At 32.6% G+C, this 22,693-nt stretch overlaps 2 protein-coding genes and 1 long non-coding RNA gene across 9 annotated transcripts in view; all 3 read left to right on the plus strand.

The window, feature by feature from the left end:
• Positions 1-64: 64 nt before the first annotated feature.
• Positions 65-1,842, plus strand: LOC128180141 (uncharacterized protein ZK673.1-like). The gene is made up of 4 exons (XM_052848031.1): positions 65-651; positions 857-979; positions 1,246-1,377; positions 1,720-1,842. Exons 1-4 carry the CDS (start codon positions 612-614, stop codon positions 1,755-1,757), a joined length of 333 nt encoding a protein of 110 aa, XP_052703991.1. The 5' UTR covers positions 65-611; the 3' UTR covers positions 1,758-1,842.
• Positions 1,843-4,601: 2,759 nt separating this feature from the next.
• LOC128180143 (uncharacterized) lies at positions 4,602-6,997 on the plus strand. Its single transcript, XR_008243192.1, has 5 exons — positions 4,602-4,737; positions 5,071-5,580; positions 5,741-5,863; positions 6,359-6,487; positions 6,886-6,997. It is a non-coding gene; the product is annotated as an uncharacterized LOC128180143 (long non-coding RNA).
• A 13,405-nt stretch (positions 6,998-20,402) lies between these two features.
• LOC128180140 (mucin-5AC-like) overlaps positions 20,403-22,693 on the plus strand; it is a 31,389-nt gene continuing 29,098 nt past the window's right edge. For all 7 annotated transcript variants that reach the window (XM_052848024.1, XM_052848023.1, XM_052848025.1 and 4 more), the window contains exons 1-6: positions 20,403-20,659; positions 21,107-21,217; positions 21,422-21,556; positions 21,699-21,749; positions 21,873-21,980; positions 22,372-22,521. In XM_052848024.1, the coding sequence (XP_052703984.1) occupies positions 20,554-20,659; positions 21,107-21,217; positions 21,422-21,556; positions 21,699-21,749; positions 21,873-21,980; positions 22,372-22,521 (661 nt within the window). In that variant the 5' untranslated portion in view covers positions 20,403-20,553. The remainder of the gene's footprint in view (positions 20,660-21,106; positions 21,218-21,421; positions 21,557-21,698; positions 21,750-21,872; positions 21,981-22,371; positions 22,522-22,693) is intronic.

Here is a 22,693-nt window from a genome sequence, read left to right on the forward strand (position 1 = left end):
AAAGTCAAAGGAAACTTGCTTTAATAATTTCAGTTTCAACCCCATTCTTCTGTCACACTTTTTATTAATGTTACAATGAATGATTGATAATTCATACATATGTACATTATGACTTACCCATCCACAGACAAAGCGAACATGAAGAAATTGATTACTGTACCGTACATGTCATTACCATGAAGTGTAAAGTATTCCGAAAACAGACAGCGAACAGGAGAAGATAGTCACTGTAGATCACCGGAAAGCGTAATGTATTCAGGGAAATAAACCAAAGGGTGTTTTGTATTGTGTACCTTAATTTATGTTTATTGTGTGTCCGCCGTTGTAATTCATTCGTTAGAGTTTTCGCTTTACAAAATTTGGCTTAGTAGGTATCACGGTATTTGAATGCTTTTATCACTCATCATGGGTATATTAGGCCTTTTGGTAATGGGCTTCTTCATATTAGCTCCAAAGATAGTTCAGATTAAGCAGAATTTATCGGCAACAGATATAAAATCCAAAAGTTCCTATGCCATTACACAGAAAATCATCACGCAACCAGTCACCAAGCACCTGTCATTTCCAGCTCGACAAATAGTATTGCAGTGACTTCATCTACATTCATACCTATGTCTTCTCCTGCTTCTACTTCTCATGGATACATCAAAGGTAAACACGTGTAAATTAGTTGCTTGTTCATTCATTTTCTTTTTCCATAAAATAAAGCTTATTTATGTTCTTCTTGACAGTTTGCTGTCTTTTTAAGCTAAAACAATTTAATTTACTCTGTAGAAGCTAAGCTACAACATTTTGAGGTCATTTCATCGGTCGATTATTTACTATAAAATTGTATTTACAATTGGCTAAATTCCAGAATGTCAGAATAATCCTACAATAGACTGTTCTTTATACAACATAAATACAACCTGTGACGAAAATGGAATATACTATCCTTGGGCACAGGAACATTGTCCACTATTTTGTGGATTTTGTCAAGGTTTGAAGCAAATTAGAGATTGAACTTCTAAAAAAAAACCAATGCATTTTTGTTGGGTCTAGTATACAAAATATTTTCTGTCATGCTATCATTTTTAGAGCTATTGTTAAAACATATATTTCCTGAGTTTTCATGCATAGTTCTAAAAACGGACGTTAATTGTCTGAGATGCTATATCTTAAATACACACCCCCATCTTCATGTATTGTTTTTGACTTTATTGTTTTTGGCATAATATTTGTTCTCTAATTACAATCAATTTGTAGCACCTACAGTAACAATAGATTGCGTGGACCAATTGCACAACTGTGACGAGTACCAGAGAGATTTGTGTACTAATTCTCTGTACAGGTTATTTAGGGAACAAAACTGCCGAAAGTACTGCAGGATTTGTAAAGGTAAATCATGTTAAAATCACAGTTACATGTATAGACAATAGTCATATAAAAATGTAATTGTCTGCTAGATGCCTGTATATGAAACAAACAACACCCAAATAATCCATGTACAAAAATTGTACACTTTGAAGGGATAAAATGTAGGTGGAACGCTAAATATTATTTAATATATATTTGATTCTAGGTAATAGTTGAATTTTTTTTTTGACTTATCTTAATTGATTATTAGTTATTTTATGCATTAATACACAACAATATTTTAAGATTTTTATTTCATGCGTCATATGTATGATTTGAATTAGTAGTACATTGTTAACGTCTATTCTTTTTTTTTTTTTTTAGATTTCGATTTTGTCCCTGCAAATTCAGTGTTTGGATGATCAAAGTAAATTTCCCTTGTGGCACTGTTATTTCTTCTGCTCGAACTAATGCTGTGAAGATACTGAAATAAATATTTAAACAATTTGACTTTTATTTAATTTATAGAATTTTTAACGTTTAGAAGAAAGTTGTGTTAAATACACTTGTTACATGAAACTCCATAACACTCAGAGAGTGAATATACGAAATTATATTTTATGATTTGTGGTTTTGACAAGTATTTGACATGGGTAATAAAAATGAATTATTGTATTTTCTGGGTTTTTTTTTCAAATAGACAATGTAGTTTAGATTCTAGCTTTAAATTCTAGTAAACGATAAGATTAAAAGAAGACACATTTAACTCCTATGAAAGATTTTATACTAGTAGACTAATTGTACTCGAACAATTAGAGGTCTTTCCGCATCATTATTAATTACTCCATAAAAAAGTAAAAAAAATTAGTATGTAAATTTCGTTTAGCTTTGATTTTAGACCTTTATGTCATTTTGACTGATCAAGGTCAACCTTTCAATTTGAAGTGGTCCAATGGTCCTACGATGTATGGTTCAAAAGTTGTGTTTTTAACAATATAAATAAACTTTCAGGGGCGATAACTGCTTTGAGGTGACATCAAATCATTTGATGAGAATAGATTGAAAGATCCTTAAAGTCAACTAATGTTAAGAGATTGATAAAAGTTAAAAATCTCTTTCTTTAACAGTTTAAAAAATTAGCGATAGCGAGCAATTTGTACGAAAGGGACAATAATTCTACTACTTTATCAAGATAGGGCCGAAAGGGCAATATTTTAAAATGCCTCATGAAGTCCTACTACACATAAAAAGTTTCTGTATACCAACTTAAACATAAGAGATATTAAATTCATTAATACAAAAACTTTAAAATGACCTTGACCTTTGACCTTTATGTTATTTTAGTTGGCCAAGGTAGACGCTTCCGTCCCAGGTGATCCGATGTATCTATGGTTACAGGTGCAATAGTTCTGTCTTTATTGAATGTTTGAAACTTTCAAGGGCAATAACTGCAAGAAAGGGCATCGGATCCTTTCGGTATGAATAGACTGAAGGAGCCTTTAATTAAACTTAACACATTAGAAAAAGTTTCTACCTCTAACGGTTTAAGAGGAGTAGCAATAACAAGCTTTTCATACACAAGGCAGTGACTTTGTAAATTCTGGGAGTTATCATCCAAAGAGTCATTTGGTATCATAACTTTAAATGGTCAATTACATAAAGAAAAAAATTGTTTCAATATCTCTAGAAATACAAAAAAGTTGTCCCTGAAAAAAAAATGAGTAGAAACAAAAAATAAAACATAAGAAATACAATAGGTCTTTCACCTGAAAGGTAGAAAGACCTGATAATTGGTTTATTCATACCGTGGAATCTACATCATGATCATCAAAATGTCCATGTTTCGGTATTAATCACTTTTAATCATAAAACGGGTTTTAATCATAATAAATGGGTTTATGAAGTGGAACAAAAAAATCACACTATACATGTAGGTGCTGATAATCCTGAACTTATATACATAAAATGCTAGTACGTTGAAGCTTAATAAAGGAATTAAAAGCAAGAAACCATTTTATGTATTGTATTTAAAACCGCTCATTCGTTGCATTTTTTTTTCTAATCTGTCCTTCACACACACCTTTTATCACATATTTTCAAGGCAGAATTTATTGTTGTCGTTTATATAACAATTCAATAATATAATTTCCTTATATTAGATTCTTGTAATGCACTTTCGGATTTCTGGACTGTTTGGATCGTTGGTTCTATACTTTTCTATTCATTCTATACAATTCTCCTCGTGAATTGTCAAAGCCTCCATTTAAAGTACTTTCATCTCATTCATGATGCCTTGCAGGGTTTTTCGAATTAGTAGTTAAATGTATTGATCTATATTTATACTGATTATAGACACGGTCTTGTTTGACCATTTTCATTACATTTTTTCACCACCATCTTTTTAAGTTCAATGAGGATCAATATATATATATATATATATATATATATATATATATATATATATATATATATTCTCCTACACATTTTCCATCACAATTATTCAGAGAAGAGGAAACATTAAGGAAACTGGCTAATGAACAAATGCTGTATACAGTAATATTTTAACTTGCACAATATTTTTAAGAATAACAATTAGTTTTTTTTCATTACATTGTATCATTTTCATTAGTTATAGATACATTGTAGTCAAAAAGTTATATTCATCATCTCTTTTTTTTTTGAGGTAGAGATATAATCATTTTATAAATAAACGACCATCAGGCCTTCATCTTGATAAACAGTTATTGAATAATTCAAAATAATTATGTTGGTAAGATAAATTAAAACATACACGCGACAAGAACATAGACATTTAGAATAGGTATTGATTGTATAAGATAGACATAAATGTGTAACTTTACAAAAAGATATAAACCTGTAAAAGAATAAAATGGAAGGGAGCAGGAACATTTTTTTGCATCTAAAAAATAGTTTTTGTATATTTCTATTGACGAATAAAACAAAGCTTGCTGATACAATTTAAACCAAATATATTACAATTGCAACGCTGTTTCAATTACTATTATAAATGGCATTAAAAAGCAGCATTAATTGATAAAGAAAAAAAGTATGATGCTACTTAATAAACTTTTAAATGAGGACACGTTCGATAAGTGACTACGTGTGAGATTTGATCGCAGTACAACGTAATCTAACACAGAAACATACGTCCTTTCTGGCCAGCGAACGTGTGACCTCCGTAATCAAAGATAACATGCAGAGCTTCCAGGTCATGTGCATATAAGATCAGCTGATCACATCGGTTAGTTATAAGACATTTTCTGCTTTGTAAAGACGCTTACCACCAGTAGCTATCAAAAGGCAAACGGAGACTTAATCGTCTGCAATGCAACGTTCTGTATAAACAGCCTTTCTCCTGTACGAAAGATTAAAAAAATTCAGGTAAATTCAACAAGCATAACTTAACAATTGTCGTGTTTAATTGTGCAACAAATGGTTTCCTATAATTTTTTGAAAATTGTTCTTCATGCATAAGGACGTTCAGTGATAAGATAGCATTGAAATGAACACTAAAGCAAAATGAATCTGCACCGTAAGAAATGTACATGTATATATACTTAGAAATTCTGATTAAGTGGTGTACATTTTTTTATCAATCGCAAATATTAAACCATGATCATATGCTATTGAAATTATTGAGATATAACTAATTTTCAACACAACACCCCTTACCAAATAAAAAAGGCATGTCCAACAATGTGTTTCATATTTTAGAAATGCAGCAGGTACGTAAGAATTGGACGCGGTAGGTATTGTGCTGTGTTATTGGTTTTGGTTGCAGTGTGTGTATGTGCATCAATTCATGTCCTAACCAATTATTTTCTCAAAAAGAATAAACACAGGTAAGGTAAGTTGGTTGCTTGCCTTTATATATGACGTTAATAATGTTAATGAAAATATGTTGGTGTTTTTGGAAATGGTACGCTGTTCCTCCTTTTTCCTCCTTTTATAACCATGTCAGCTGTTCAACCCTGAAGCAATGATACGTATCCTTTTTAGATAGTTTTCTTATAGAATCATTTTAAATGTAAATCAAAGCACACACTCCCAAACCTACAACTAGTCTCCCAACGTCTTCTGGCACGGAGACTACAGTCGAAACATCTTCCGTACCACCCAATACAGAACCAACTGTCACTAGTATTGTGACGTCAATTGAGGTAAATCAAACGGAGACCACACCTGAGCCAGTAAACGCCACCACCACAGGACCATCTACAGCAGGTAACAGCATTGTCCGATGATTATTTCAAAGATATTATAAGAACACCTTTGTTGTATATATTTCTTGGAACCAAAGTGCGTTTCATTAACGCTCTCTCCCGCTTATTTGTTTTTATTTCTTACAGTTAATGATCTGCCTTTACTTTGCTTATTTTTTTAGACTGTCAAAATAATCCAAATATTGATTGTCGAATGTACAATTTGGAAGTAACTTGTGACATCAATGGAAAGTACTACCCCTGGGCCAAAACCAACTGTCCGTTATATTGCGGATATTGCCAAGGTATGCATATAAAGAAAAAGTGCGTGAACTAATCAAAACGCAGAAGAGACAAAAACTACTAATTGTTTATTATAAGCGTCAACAAAACATTACATGTACCTGTACCTAAAACCCTTGGCATTTGTGGTCGTTTTTTCTACAAATTTTTAAATTTTAATTGAATATAGTTATTTTAAGTTTTCTCAGAATGTCTCGCTAATCTTTTTGATAATTTTGTTATTTATGGCATTTTGTTCCTTTATACTTTTAAAGCATACACTATTTCTTTGATGTCAAAAAGTATGGATGTTATCATTGTTACTAATGCAATTATTTATGATAATGAATTTGTATTACAACTGACTAGTAAATTCTTTTATTACTATCATGTCAACCAAGTTTTCCAACTTTTACTCTGATTTTAAGAGACCAAGCATTACCATTTTCTTATTTATGCCTTTTCATCATTGAATTAATAATGTACACAGATTTAATAAAATCTATGTCACATGTCAGTTCCAACAATGGCAATAAAATGCGAAGATAAGTTACCCAACTGTGACGAATACCTGGATGTCTGTTCCAAACATTTGTATCTGTTGTTCAGAGAGGAAAACTGTCGAAAGTTCTGTGGAATATGTAATGGTAAAACCTCATCTTTTTAAATTTAGTTTTTTTTTTTGGTTTTAATTTTTTTTACTGTAGTCTACGCTAAAATAGCGATCTGATAGCATTTATTTAAAGATTTCGTTTAATGTTTATATAATAATTGATCAGTTTTTTTTTCAGAGCATTTGAAAATTCGATATATTTTTAATTTTTTATTATTTTGAATATAGATTATGAAACTTTAAAAACTTTAAATCCATATTTTTATAGTCAGACTTGTTTGACTCAAAGTGGTTAGTGCCAAAATCCTAAAACATTTGATCGAATGTTTAAACAAATAAGTTTTTCTTTAATAAAATGTTTTATAAACTCAGTACTCTGTAGTACAAATTAAATGCATTTATTGACATTGATACATGCCTATTTTTTTTCAGATGTTGATTATGTGTACGCACCATCAGCGTTTGGATAAAGAGATTAATAAAATGGATTAATAGATAGTCATTTTAAAAAAAACCCCAATATTCAATAAAGAAATTAAATATGTTGTTATCTTTATCAGCTTCCATTAACAGTTCAATAACTCGCAAACTAACATTTGCCATCTTAAAAGGGTTATAAATATCGGAGCTAAAAATCCACCTTAACCTTTTGTTGAACTCAAAACCTCTTTTTTGTACGACCAGTGTTCTTACCACTTGACCATCGAGGTAGCTGCAGGTCTGTAGTTCCCGGTCTAAAAAACAATGGGTCATCCATCCGATTTTTTCAGACCGGAAATTGAAGACCTGGGCTGCGTTCAAGATCGTTGCTGCTAGCCTAGCCGCTAGGTCGTAGACATCTAGATCTATAGAACGGACCGCTAGGTTAGCCGCTAGGTCTCAGATTTAAAGTTGGAAATATTCGACTAAAGACTAATTTCATCGACATAATTTGTTAATTTCAAGCGGAAATATAAATATTAAAATTCATTTTCACTTAAAGAATAGATAAAATTTCACTTAATAGATAAATTTCATGTTTGTTACAAAGTGGTAACTAAGGTGGCCATCTTGAATTCGATGCTTAGCATAAAATATTTAGGCTACGAATATCTACCTAGCAGCTAGGCTAGCTTACTGTTCAACTACGTAGCCATGCGTAGCAGCTACTATCTTGAACGCAGCCCTGCACTTACCAATGAGGCAAATCACGCTTCATTCAAGTTTGTTTTGACGTAAATCCACTGAAACCTTCATTTCCAGTGTCAGGTGCAAAACCAAAGTGGATATACAAAACATAAAATTCCGTTGCCATGTATCTTTATATATACATTTAGGGAAGAGGAACTCGAAATTGATACCAAAAAATATTTGATGAAAATTACAATGAAATATTTAAAGACGGAATAACTTAGAGTCGTCTTGGTTTACCTTGTATTTATGAAGTATATTGTTATTAGGGGTTACTTTTCTTTGGTTTAATCGACCATTCAGGGGCGTTAATCGAATGATAGTCGAGTACCCGTTGATTTATCTGCAACTGCGTGTCCTTTGCAAATGGAGCAATGTTTTTATCACATACACCGTATCTTAATCTCAAAAAGATTTAAAAACGTATGATCATATGTACTAAACTAGAGCAGAGCTCGTGGCAAATCCACGAGTAGGTCTTCCGTTGTTGCTGCGAGTTGAAAATATATGTGATATGGTGTCAAACGATTATAATTACTAAACTTTCAGTTCTGCTTTTGTTATAAAAACGTGTTGTGATTGAAAGCCTGCATATAAAACGTGATTTGAAAAAGAAAATAAAAAAATGTTTTAGGAAAACTATTTGTCGCACACAGTTTATGTAATCGTAACAAACATTATTTAAAAAATGAGATATTTAATGGCGAGTTAAATTTTCAGAGGGTAGCTAGCATTGTAATAAACAGTATGTACTCATGTGTCATGTCAGGAATTGTGTGTTTTTTTTTAAACCGAACCCGTTTACAAAACACGTAACCTTTTCTCTATGATAACTTCTTTATTTAAATATTTGTAAATTTTTGAAGACAATGTGCAATTTAGAATTGTTGCGTGCTGACAAAATTTACAGACCCTGAAACGTACTACTATACAACAACAAAAAAGCGTGCGACTTACGTGCGAAAAACGATTCGTAATAACCGTTTAGCGTTTCGTGTGAATCGTGAAGCGTTTCGTGTAAACCGTTTAGCGTTTCGGACAAAGCGTGCAGAATTTCGGACAATGCGTTTAAATCATTTCGAGCAAAGCGTGCGAGAACCATGTGAAACGTTTATCAGATTTCATTCGGAACTCTCTGACAATTTGTTTCAAAATGGAGCCCGTGTTTTACATTACATGTACTTTAAACTGTTTGTGATTGGCAAAACTCTCTTGTAGGTATTTTCATGAAAAAAAAAATCTAGAAGAAATGATATACTTATCTTTTAACAAAATTGAATTTATTTTTAACAAACAAAAGAAAGGTATATGTATTAAAAGACGACTAGTTACAGAGTACATGTATATATAACGTTTTTATACGATGTTTCAGTACTGGTACAGTTTTACCGGTAACGAATATTTGCCAGTATCGAATAATTTTTAGAAAAATTATTGGTGGAAGACAAAGTTGAGGTTTTAAAAAATTCTAGCTAGGTGATTATAACACAGAAATAAATATTATATCAGTACGTGAAGTTGTTTGCCATTTGCACGATTATTTACCGAATTGTTTACAAATTAAAAATGTGCCCCAGATATGAGCTACCGGATGTTCAAAGCAGAAAAAACGAAAGTGTGAAAACAATTAAGCCTAACTATGAAAAAAGGTTTGTTATTGATCCCTATTTAGTGAATAATTAGTAAATATAATTCATTTAAAAAGATAATACATCATATCAAATAATAATGGAGCTTTGAATGAAATTACGACTTCAAATAGAACCACGTGTAGTTTTCCTAGTTACGGTTCATTGCGACAGCAGTATTATTTGGCTGCAAAAATTGATAGATATACGGGAAAAACAAAGGAAAATGGCAACTACTTATCATCAATAACTATTATAAAGTGTTTTTATGAAAATTCAATATTATAAAGTAACGGAAATGAAAACTGTTCAAGTCCAGTTTCAATTTGACCGGAAAACGGTATGATAAAAATAACGATCATATAATTTGTTTAAATGACATATTCCCACAATCGTTTTTCCTTGTTCATTTATAAGTCCATTAACATGTACCTCTAGAATATTTTTGAAATTAATTCGCCTCAAAATATTCGGTCAGAAGTGATAAAGGGCGCTTAATTCGATACTGGGAAACGAATTCGAAACTAGGAAACTGGAGGGGGTGTTGAAATTACTGTCTCCGTAATTCATCCTTTATATTTTCGGAAGTTTGATACAGTTTAGAAGGACAAAGAAACGCGATTTAAACAACAAATAAAAACATTTTGGAATTTTGATAATAATAGTTGCATGCACGAGAAACCGCATACTGATTCGTTACCGGTAAAATGACTGTACAATATTAAAATTCGCTATACATAAAAAATGTTAAATACAGTTAGCAAAACATGATTTCTGTTGGAACAAGCCTTAATCAACTTTAACTTACACGAGCATGTTTTGATGTATCTTTTTTTAATTTATTTACATCGATAACTCTTATTGAGACCACTCGCGGCACACATAACCTCGGACATCGGGTGAGACCTGCACCTGGCTGAACCTGTCAATCAAACTCTGTGTATTTGTTTTCATTGGATGGTCAAGCGTCTCTTTTTTTGTCAATAGCCAATGGAAAAATTAATGACTTCAAGGTAATTGGAATCAGTATCTGATGAAGCACACAATTTTAATGATAGAAAATTTATTAATTATTTGAACAAAATTAAATGTAAACAAAGAAAGAAAACATACTGATCATTTCTATGAATTGCGGGAAGTAAGTTCTTTGGAATCCCGATTATAGATATTTTTACAAGTAATTATTTTAATTACTTAAACCACTGTTAACGGAAAACAAGACGTAATTAACGCACAGGGATTTGCCTACAATGTACACAGTCATGCAATAAATTATTAAGGGAATCTTTACGAATGGAACTTAATTCAAATAGATCATGATAATCTATATACACTGAACGCCGTTATACATGTAAGGAGCGCCGGTAATATATACGAAGATTGAGTCAAAAATTTAAATCATTCTTATTTCTTGTTCTTTTCAATACAATGTTAAATTACTTTGAAAAAAATCCGAAATAGTAATTACAACTTTCTTTTTTGTTTAATCATTTGAATTTTTTCTGAGGTACATGGATATGTACAGAACATATTTATTTACGCGAATGATACGACATAGGAAAAAAATTATCGGATGTTTGTATAACATTGTTTTCTAACGAATGTGACTAATTTAATTTTAAATATTTTTCAACATTATCAATGTAAATAATATCAGATTTATTTCCTGTTTGTATTTTTACATCGTATTCTCTGAAACCAATAAAAATACTAATGTTAGAAGAAAAAATCAAATCCCGCCGAATACTGAAAAACCGATTTCAGTTTGTAATCATACGGATTTTTATTTTTGGTATTGACTATTGAGTTAAGGTAACATTTTTTCTAGATGATTTTTTTATTTATATTTTATGTAGTAAAAGCACCATTCCAACTGTTACTCAATTACATAACAATTGATGACCCGGGGCTATATATGTTCTGAGCTGTGTGCGCTGAAGCGACACAAGATTCTCGGTCGCACGTGGCGATTGCATTAACACAGACTGACCGAATAAACAAACGGTTGGGAAAGTGAAACAAAATGTTACACATAAGAAGAAGCCACCAAAAATGATTTTCGACAGATCTTGATATCGTTTCGCCCCCCCCCCCCCCAAAAAAAAACCAGCGCGAGCTCCTGTCAGCGGGGCGGGAGGAGGGGGCGGGGGGGGGGGGGGCAGCAATGAGTTCGCTTCCATAATGAAACGAACATGTAGAAAAACTACAGAAGTGATTAATATGTGACCGACAGAATCTAATCTAAAGTTGTTTAAAACTCATGTGAATATTCTTTTAAATAATCATCGAATGCCTCAACTCAGGACATTCTTTTATCGTGCTAGCACCTACCGCAAACATGTAACATGGAACTTTGATTATAATTTGATTTGATTTTTAAACTACCTTGTACGCTATCGTATACACCAATGCTTAATCAACTGTACAAGTAAAATAAATTTATCTTTTCATCTTAAACCAAAATAATAGTTGAAAACATAATAAAATATAGTTGTGTCCGTGCAAAATGCCAAAATATGAAACATGAACGCGTGATAAGGTACAAGATCACGAACCAACCGCGGATCACTTGTCCAATAGTGCCGGATCTCCTCAGCCATGGGCGATGGATGATCATCATTTAAATGTTTAATATTTAGGGGGGGTTGTTGTTGTTGATTTAAAACATTATTTGTACAGTTTATAAAATATTTTATATAAACAAACCAACCATTAATTTATGTCTGACGATGTTTCCCATTTGGGTTAATATCGTTCATTAATATTCATTTACACTCAAATTTAATTAAATAAATACAAAATGGACAAACTTTTATAACATAAAATTAAAACAGTTCTTGTATTTACGATTATATTAACTCAAACACGTTCATATGCATGGAAGTGTGCGTCTCGGTTTGCGAATCTTGTGTATAAATAACCGCTATGTAGTGCAGCCGTGGCTGAGATCCTCGGCCGTGGGCGAACGATAGATTACGTAAAGGTACAACGCACAGACCCACACAGCTCAGAACCCGATAAGCCATGAAAATTGCAGTATAATGACCTTACTCTATCAAATAGAAGTTATTTGTTTTAAACTTAAAACCCACAATTTATCTATATCTTTTATTGCTTTAGATTGAGAATGACATTGCTTTTATTAATTAACTGAACGATTTCTTAATTGACACCCAATCGTTTAATCCATAAAAAAACATGTGTAATCAAAACGAAAACAATTCTTGGGTTTGTGGATAAATAAAATCATATATGAGAGACGCAACTCTCGTGTATTAGATAACCCCTGACCGCTAGGTAGTCCAGCCGCGACCATGGTGACCGATTTTCTCGGCCGCGGGCGAGGGAGAGCTTACGTAATGGTACACACCAGCTCTGATTCAAGGTAGATTTTAAATGTATGGAGTTAATAACTAAAATGTAATGCATAGATTTTTTTTAATTCCATATTTTGTGGTTTACTAGAAAAGAAAAACAATGATTTGTTTTCCAAATCCCGTTTTTAAGGGTTGAGCATTATAAGAACTTAACAACAATGACTTAAACTCCTAAAAAAAAGCACGTATATTCTAAAAAAACAATTCTTATGAATTAATGCCGTTTGTATAAACCAGCATACTTTCTGCGGTGACTTTATGCCAGTTGTACGCGCAAAGACTTTCGTTAACTTGTCAAATGAAAACAGGTACATGTTAACATGTAAAGCTTTTTACACTCATACTACACAAATCACATACAAAATAACATTGTAGCGACCTTTATGAGATCCCAACAAACAACTTTTCCAGCGACAGCAATATCAAAATCCTAACCGTTTTTGAGTTATTAAACAAACTTTTTTAGGGGCTATTGGCCCTTAATTTAAGGGGCCAGCCCTTTTTTATTGGTGTCAAATGAAAGCCCTCTATATTTTGCACAACTTTTATTCTACATGTCTTAACAAAATATTTTTCGTTTAAAAGATATAAAGGAAAATATGTCTAAATTTTCGCACTTTTTTGAATCCTGTTTTTTGACCCCCTACCTTTTCCTAAATAAAAAACGTAATCTAAAAACAAAAACAGATGTGCACAACTACAATGTCTCTGTTATTCAAATTCGTTGGATTCCCATTCCCTGCTATCATAGTCTCGGAGCCTTTGTCTGGAAACAAAAGGCCCTAAAAATTTTTAAAAGGGGAATAACTCTTTAACGGAAAAGGAATTCTAAATTTTATGAATTGCTTAAGATAGCGTTTTGTAAAGTACATTAGCCCTGAAAATTTGAGCAAAAACCGTTCAGAAATAAGCAAGATATGAAGCCTCAAAGTTCGCGTCTAGGAAGAAAAAAAAAAAAAAAGAAAAATAATCTTTCCCGCACAATAATAGAAAGGTCTTCCGTTGGAAACGGAAGACCTTAATGAATTGATTTTAAATATTTGAAAAGTATTTGTCTAAATAACCGTTACCAAATGTCTTAACTTTTCCTTTTTCTGGTGACGCTTACACATTATTGAGCTCCAAATGAATTTAAATGTAACGTTTTTCATGTTAAGTCATTGGCCCGTGCTTAATCAACAATTAAAGATTATTGATTATGAAAAGAAACGCCTTGAGTCGATTTTTAATAAACTGACCTTTGGTAGTGTATGAACAAAAGAAATGATCACTAGAAGCGTCATAGGGATACATTTAGTACTAAACGGTTCACTTTGAACTTAAAAACACAAAACACATTGCCTTATTCTTGTACATAAAGCGAAAGGTAGAATAACTTAATATCAATCAAATACATTGACTCTTTTCCGAATTACATGTGGTGATATAACAAACAGTGTTTAAAATCAAAAGTCCAAAGGAAATACTGAATATACAAATTTGCATAAAAAATCAAAGAAGCTACTTCTTCTGGTAAACTATTGTCTAATATTGTTTGAGTAAACATCAGAATTATGAAATATAATCAATTTGAACAATAAATGCATTTGTGTTGTTCGATTTCTCTTAGTGCATGTACAGTAGTTGGCCATAAATGAGTTCGCAAAATGGCCGACGTTTACTCAGGTCTCGTCATCACCTGAATTTTTTGGACCAACAATTTCTATCCACAAAGTTAAAATGACTTAGCACACATACATGATACTTTGTATTATATCCTTGGGAGTGAAATAATTTCAACATTTTCTTCGTTTAGCGATGTACAGGCTTTGTATTGCATATAAAGGAATACTACTCGAAATGTCAACAACAACTCTTCCTAGGTCACGAAAAATTCGGTTATGTATGCCTAAAATTGTGTTGATAGTGTTTCCTTTACAGTCTAATTGGACAGAGAATTCGTGTTATCTTTTTTAAGCATCCTATCGACGATTTGACTAATAATGACGGTTAAGAAGCAGTCTAATTACGGTTTTATTCAACACATTAGACTTGACTCTGTTCTGCAGTAAATCAAGCTTTTCGATTCTTAAAAGCATGTTTTCTGTTATTTCCGGGGACTCTAAAATGGGATTAAGTCATCATGCAGTGTCCATTTTCAATACCTTTCACTTCGAATTACGGTTTTTAGCATTACCCCTGTCTTCAGTATTTTAAAACTTCACCTCAGTTTTTTGCTGTTCATTCTGATCATCCTTCCAGGTTTATATATGTAAAATCCAACATCTGACATCTGTACGATGACTTGTTTCTGGCTTCCCCTATTTTGTCTAATCTCAACCCTCTTCCTTTAACAAATCAAAGTACTGAAGTACTGACGGGAGTTGATTTTATCGATTATCATTTATTTTAAAATCAACTTATTTTGCATGGCAATTAGTTTCTAGTCTGTATTTGAATTGCGCACTTTAATATAATATGAATTTTTAGACTTTTCAAACAAGAATTTCGAGAAACTTCATATGAATTATGTTGTGTAATATTTAAAGATAGATTTCAAACTATGTCTTAGTAATCAAAACAATTTTAAAAATTGTATGGATCCAAGCACTATTGATATCGAACTCTAGTCTCGTTTAACAAGACGCATGGCTGTTTCCGTTAATCTCCGAAAAGCAAGAGAGCCTCTCTGCTTGTCGGAGATTTACAGAGACAGCCGAGCGTTTGGTTAAACGAGACTATATTAAACTCTGGCGTAGGAATACATGAGACTACAAAAATATCTAAATTGTTCGTATTATATAAAATCTGACTATTTTCAAAGTATTTATAGATAAGTTTTCTTGAAAAACAATGCTTCAGCATACATTACATCGAAATTTTTCTATTATTTTCAAGAACTAAGTTTTGTCAGCGGTGATGATTTGTGCTTAGGTCCAAACACTGTTTCACTTTCGGTTTGCCAGAGTAACTGCATAGGAGAGTTGATTAAAATCAACTCCCAAAAATGAATAAGAATATCACTAGAATATTAATAGAATTTAACCACTTCTATTGGCATTAATCTGATGGCATAAAATGGTATATGAGTTTATTGACATATGGTGTCTTTCATTGTGTTTCTGTATTTTTTCAATATTTTTTGCATTGTGTGCCAGATGGTTACCTAAAAAATAATTAATAGAACCAACAAAAAGTATGTAAAATTATATTGGCTAGCAAATTAAATCTTAACTTTCTATTTTTATAGCATTGACAAAATCCAAAATATTTATTCCGAATTTCCTCTGCACTATTCTAAGTTTATTATTCAATTCATAAATACTTTTTTGTTTATAACACATTTTACTCATGACATTAAACTTAATAACAATCCGAATTAGTAACCTAAAACCCTGAGCAAACAACACCCGTAAGATTCCTATTACAATTATGATAGAAGAATATAAAACAAGAGCAGTTTTGTCAAATGGAAATGTGACGTAGGCCTGTCTATTTCATTGCTGGCCACTCAGCTATGGCTCTTTGAAATCAACAAGATGTGTCAGTCTTTTGAGCAACGACAACGTAATCGGGGTAAATTTTGCTAAAACCAGCATCATCTTAATCTTGTTTCGACACAAGAAAAAGATAGTTGTGATGTGCTGAAAGTCAAAGGCCTTGTTAAAATGGTTCTAATTAAATATGATGTGTAGTCATAGTATAACTTAACACGTATCTTAAATCAGATTTATTTCATAATACAATATCAATATCTATGTAACATGTTTTGTTTTTTGTGCACACAACATATTTTTTTAAAAATCTTAAAGATATTAGATTGAAAATATTTTCGGTATCGTAAAAAATACCTTGTCATAAAATAATCAAGCTCATATATTGACCTACTATCTTTTGCTTTCTCAAACATAACATGAACTCCAAAAAGATGCACTTTATGAATGAAACTGATTTCATTATTTTAAGGAATATTTGATTTATTTACAGTAACTACAAAGCATCATCACAAAGATGTTCAATTTATAACAAACCCAGCAAAAATCGTTGAACTTTGGCTGCATAGCATACAGCAACTCACATACACATACATAAAATACCTTAATAACGACCTCAACAAAACAAAATGCGGGTAAACAAAGTGAAAACTTCTTATCTTTAAAACCGGGTCAAAGGATAAAGGTCACACAGTATGGGTTGTAGTTATATACTACGGTAGAGTAGACAAAGATAACACGCAACGTGACCGGGTCATGCGAATATTAAAACAGCTGATCAGTGGTCAGTAAGAGAATTAATAGTTTTCTGTAGCTGATGACGGCCATTGTTTGGTGGAAAGATATTTAACCTAAAGTACTACTAACAAAGAAAATACATGTATCACGTAAAATACATCTCATTTAAATTATAAGTTTAAATTAACGAAATATTTGATGAAAAAGTAAATATTTCTAAGTTGGCCAGGTATATGTAAGTAAAGATATATTATATACTGGCTATTAATTTCATAATGATAAGTAAACTGTTCTTAAAAGATTATTTTAAGTACAGGGATTTCAGAGAAATTTGAAAATGGCGACAATTTGATTTCATTGGCGCTAAAAGAAGCTTACACACATGTGATAAAAAAAATTTAAATATAAATTGATTTTACGGTCAATTTTATCTCCTAAAAGACTCTTCTCCTCTTACTCTACGATTTCTTCTTGTCATTTTGTTTCCCCCATTTTTTATTGATTTATTTTATAGGAAACTTTCGGACATGTCCGTCACTGCAAATATAAAATCCACGTCCTTTTGCAGATAAGATAAACTTTTTAAAAAATCCGAAATTTGTTGCATGTTTTCGGAAAGAGACTTAAAATCTTAAAACCTTTAGATCGTTAACAAACAGAGTTCATAGCTACCCCCCCCCCCCGTTCTCTCTCATTAAGTTGACCCCGTTATACTGAGACGTAATGTTACCTAGTCTAGGCAGTATGATAAAACTTATGTCTGACTTACACTTAACGTAACCGTGACCTCAAACCTCGCAATGAGATCTAGACAGGCCGACATTCCACGTCAGACCTCTTGGGTCAATGTTGTAAAATATAATGAAGAATATAATAATGATGTTCTATCATGTATTCAAAAATGTATTGTAACGGTTTGCTTTAATTAATTATTGTATTTTTGATAATTAGTTTAACTTTAATGCAGTTTCACATTGAAACCCCTTTCAATGGTGATTTAATCTTATTAGATGTTTTTATTACTTTCATTTGGTTTAACTTAATATCTTTTCACTAATTTTGAGGTATTTGTTATATATATAAAACATACTGTTAAAAAACCTTAAAATTACTGCTAAATAAGATAAAGGTGGATCATAACGCACGCTTACATGCATTCTCAAATACTAGTTTAGAAATGAATTAAGGTTATCTCTTTTTAAAACAATGTCAGAAGTGCTGACCTGAAAACAATTAGTATACTATGTATGTTGTAATGAGTACAGTTATTACTCTGAGTCGGGTAATTAGTCTAAGTCAGGTAATTAGTCTGCGTTAGGTAATTAGTCTGAGTTTGGTAGGTAGTCTGAGTCAGGTAATTAGTCTGAGTCAGGTTATAACTCTGAGTTAGGTTATTAGTCTGAGTTAGGTTATTAGTCTGAGTTAGATTGTTAGTCTAAGTTAGGTTATTAATCTGAGTCAGGTTATTAGTCTATGTCAGGTAATAAGTCTGAGTTAGGTTATTAATCTGAGTCAGGTTATTAGACTATTTCAGGTAATTAGTCCGAGTTAGGTTATTAGTCTGAGTTAGGTAACTGAACAACATAAAAAATGCATGAAATATTACAACAGGTTGTGTGTCATGAAATAATCTATAATTACTTATCCACAGCTTTTTTGAGAAAAAAATCGCAAAATTTTGTTCTTCATCAACATCACTGTAACTCTCAAAGGCGCTCCTAATCTAAATCAATGAATAGAAAAAGTTCATCTCTATACAACAAAAACAACAAGCTTGCAATTTCGATTTGTTTTACCTCGGTCGGAGGTGGTCAAGATAGCTTTTTACATATCGGTACTAAAAGCATTTTTAGATTACTGTGCAAATAGGAATATAAACTGTTGACAGAAATTGAAATGGTAGTTTGAAACTTCAGTCACCTCCAGTCACGGACGTTGGCATACAATGGCGGCAAGATGCAGGCTTTGTTGTATCTATTGTATAGGGATAAAACGAAGAACGTCTATATGCAGCTCCCTGTATGTCTACGAACCCGAATCTTTCTTCTTTGGAGAGCCGCGCGACGCAATTACGACCCACTAACGTTTTAAGGCACTGCTTGAAAAATATCTAATTTCAAAATTTAATTCAAATATTAAAGTGCACATTTTATTATGGAACTGTTTTTGCTTATGTGTGAACGTATAAGTAATGTAATATACATACAAGAATATGACTACATAAATACGTACTGAAAGCCTTTTATTCTTACTAAAAATTGAGAAGTCATATTAAATTACGCATTCAAATTCAAGATAATTTCTGTTTGAGAGAGAGAGAGAGAGAGAGAGAGAAAGAGAGAGAGAGAGAGAGAGAGAGAGAGAGAGAGAGAGAGAGAGAGAGAGAGAGAGAGAGTCCCCGTGTTATCTCTACTGTGAAGCACAAATCCAATATCTAGGTCAGGTTGCCTTACTTACCCTCCAATGGCCTATATACCGATATCATCCAATCGCCTGAAAGGGAGAGTTTACATTGCACCTAAACACATCATATTTAGTTCACATGGTATATCATATCATACTAAAATAACGAAATAAACTTTTTTTACATTATACCGCCGGTATTAACTCAAAATTCAGAGAAATGCATTATGACTGTATACAAACTAATAGAACAGGCAACACTAACTGTTATAGCATAGTACCAGTCAACGTAAAATTTTATCCAAAATTCTTGTAAGAGTACATGAAATGGGTCTTTTTTAACCGACATAAACCTTTAATCCCTAAAAACGGAAAACGAAGCTCTAGGATACAATGCATTGAACAAAGTCCTTGTCTGATTGAATGGTTCCTATAACGGATGTTGCTGTACCAAATTTGGTGACGAGGGCATTTGCATAGAACGTTCGACAAAACGAGTGACCACTACAAAGCTCTAGTACTTATTAGCAGCATTCAGAGAATGAATTAAAGTGTTCAAGAAAATACATACGAGTCTTTGCCCTTGCAAAAAACGACCATTCTTATATATCATTCCATAATAATTTTTCCAAGTGTATAATGATTCTACATGTAGAAAACATGCCTGACTCGAGAACGTATACTCTTGATAGTGAAATTAGATCATATTACAATAACGATTTTAAAATAAGATTGATTCTTTTTACCCTTGTAGACAATATACAGTAAAGCATGATTTTTGAACCAATGAGTTTCTCTTTGCACTTACTTTTGTAATCAGACTTCGGTTAAGTGTTGTTGTGACTTGAAGCCTGCGCATTATCTGTTTGAAATACGTTTGAGTTCATGTACGAGTACTAAGTACCTGTCTCTTATCATGTAATGTACTCCGTACTTGTGTATAAACAAGATCTATTGTAAAGGTTCAATTAGTACTTTACTATTGTGACCAGTTCCAGTGTCGTGCTACACAGCAGACCAATATTTACGTCATCACTGTGCCAATCGAAAAAAAATTGGCGCAGTGAGAAAATATGGGTAATTCAAGTACATTGACTCTTGACTGGATTTGTATAAAAGAGGGGACCACAGACGAGAACTGGTCAGAATAAACCCAACGATAGAAGGTCCCAGAATGCAATAGGAGAACTTAACAGGTGTTCTTATCTTATCGCCCACGGTACTCAGAGACTCTCCCCTTCGTTCATTAGCTGCCGTAGGACCGCGGGGAATAGCACTGGCAGTTTTTTTAGCTCACATTTAGAACAAATTATGCATTTCTATGTTATATTAACTAGCGCCATTTTGGCGGGATGTGTGAACGCACAGTTTAGTCTTCAATTTGGAACAAATGCCCCGGCGCCAGCCCAAATCTCTGGTAAGAATAATCCTTTCAATACCATTTATTTCAAAGAGATAAACTTCAGGGGAATGATAGGAAAATTGAGTTGGTCCTCGCGGATTTTTCAAGGAAACACACCGAACACGTCAATGGTGATCACAAGCTGAAAAGGATATTCCGAAGAACTAACAACATGGCGGACTGCACCAAGAAGATGATCAAATTTTGATTTCTTTGTCAACAATCGCGACTTTTTTTAAGAAGAGGAAGGATAAAGAAGCACGGTTCACAGTTACGATTTTTTGTTTTGTTTTGTTCGTAGATGTCCATAATTCATTTTTTTCAATAACAGATATGTTGCACACTTATAAAGTTGAAACATTTTTTCTCATTACGTATGAGGGTGTTGGAAAGTGTCATATGATATTCTGTTGTTTGTCGTGTATTGAAAAATTTCTTGACTTTGTTCCTTTTCTTCCACAGTTTGTAAGGACAAGCTAGACAATTGTCCGGCGTTCGGAAAGACTTCTTGTGTTGCGCCGTATGAAGAATGGGCACGTGATTATTGCCCACTTTACTGTGGATTTTGCCAGGGTAAGAAACAATCGCAATTTTATCCGTTCGAGTATCCGATCTTCTATAACGACATAAAAAAATTTATACACGTTTATTTCTTAATAAGATTTAGTATTGGTGACAGCTAATAAATACTGCAGTAATCTTAGATTTTGTTTTAAAAAAATCAAGAAATAACAATCGGTTCTAAGCAATATTCCTGTTAAACTGTTTTGTTTGTAGGACCACCAACCACCCCCGCACCTTGTCTGGATACGAGAAGTGATTGTAAGCAATACGGACAGCAAATCTGTACCGACCCAAAATATGCACCTTGGGTTCTTGAAAATTGCCGTTACTTCTGCAGACAATGTACCGGTAGGTTTCTCTCAGAGAGAGAGAGAGAGAGAGAGAGAGAGAGAGAGAGAGAGAGAGAGAGAGAGAGGGAGAGAGAGAGAGAGAGTATTGTGTTATGTTATAAAGTACTGTAATAACATTTATATCGTATTTCTTGCTTCAGCGGATCAGCTCATAAATGTTGATTCTCAAACCACCACCATCCCCCCTGCACGTAAGATTAATTTCTGAAATTACATACAAATATTTTATCAATCAAATTCAAATCTCGAGTCTTTTAAAGTAATATTTTGAAGTTGCATATGGCATTACTTAATGCTTGTAATATTTCGTTCAGGTTGTGTTGATAAACTGGATAATTGCAAGGACTATGGACAGGCCGCATGTACAACATACAAACCTTGGGCAGAAGATAACTGTATGAATACGTGTAAATTCTGTGTTGGTAAGTTTTATTGGTTTATTTTCTTTTTTTTTTAATTTTGAAAGATGTGAAAATAAATGGAGGGAATATGACACATGTATTAGAATTTGAAAGTTTGTTTTGAACATGTACAATAACCCCGGATTCTGTATTGTTTTGTTTTGCATTGCATTTGATATATTCATGTTAGGTACGTGTAGCTACTTTTCAGTTCGAAATTGTTGTAAAGTGAGCGAAAGGGGTCTACAAAGGACTGTATTTCAAATAAAATAAAAAGTTTAATGTCAAAATAAACCTTTCAGAATAACAAAGTTACTCCTTCTTCTCATGGTAACCACCTGTTTTCATTGTTTGATTGGTAGTTCTAGCCAGCTTTTCCTTATAGTTTTTGGATTTTTTTTTCTGTTTGTAGGGTTACCTACGCCATCACCGCCGTGTATCGATAAGATCCCTAACTGTAATCAGTACTCCAAAGAGTCCTGTACAAACCCATCCTATCGCCCGTGGGCTGAGGACAACTGCCGTGCCCATTGTAAATTCTGCACACCTGCAGCCGGACAAGGTATTTTGCTGATTTTTTTCTCGAAATTCAAAATATATTGCCAGAAATATATCAATCTTAAAGGAATTTTGCGCATCAGAAGCGCCTATTCATATTTTTAAAAAGCAATTTTTCCAGTAGATTGTAAACAAAATATGTGCTATTTGATAAATGACCACTCAAAAAAAGAAAA

Source organism: Crassostrea angulata, chromosome 4, assembly GCF_025612915.1.
Source record: "Crassostrea angulata isolate pt1a10 chromosome 4, ASM2561291v2, whole genome shotgun sequence".
NCBI classification, from domain to species: Eukaryota; Metazoa; Mollusca; class Bivalvia; order Ostreida; family Ostreidae; genus Magallana; species Magallana angulata.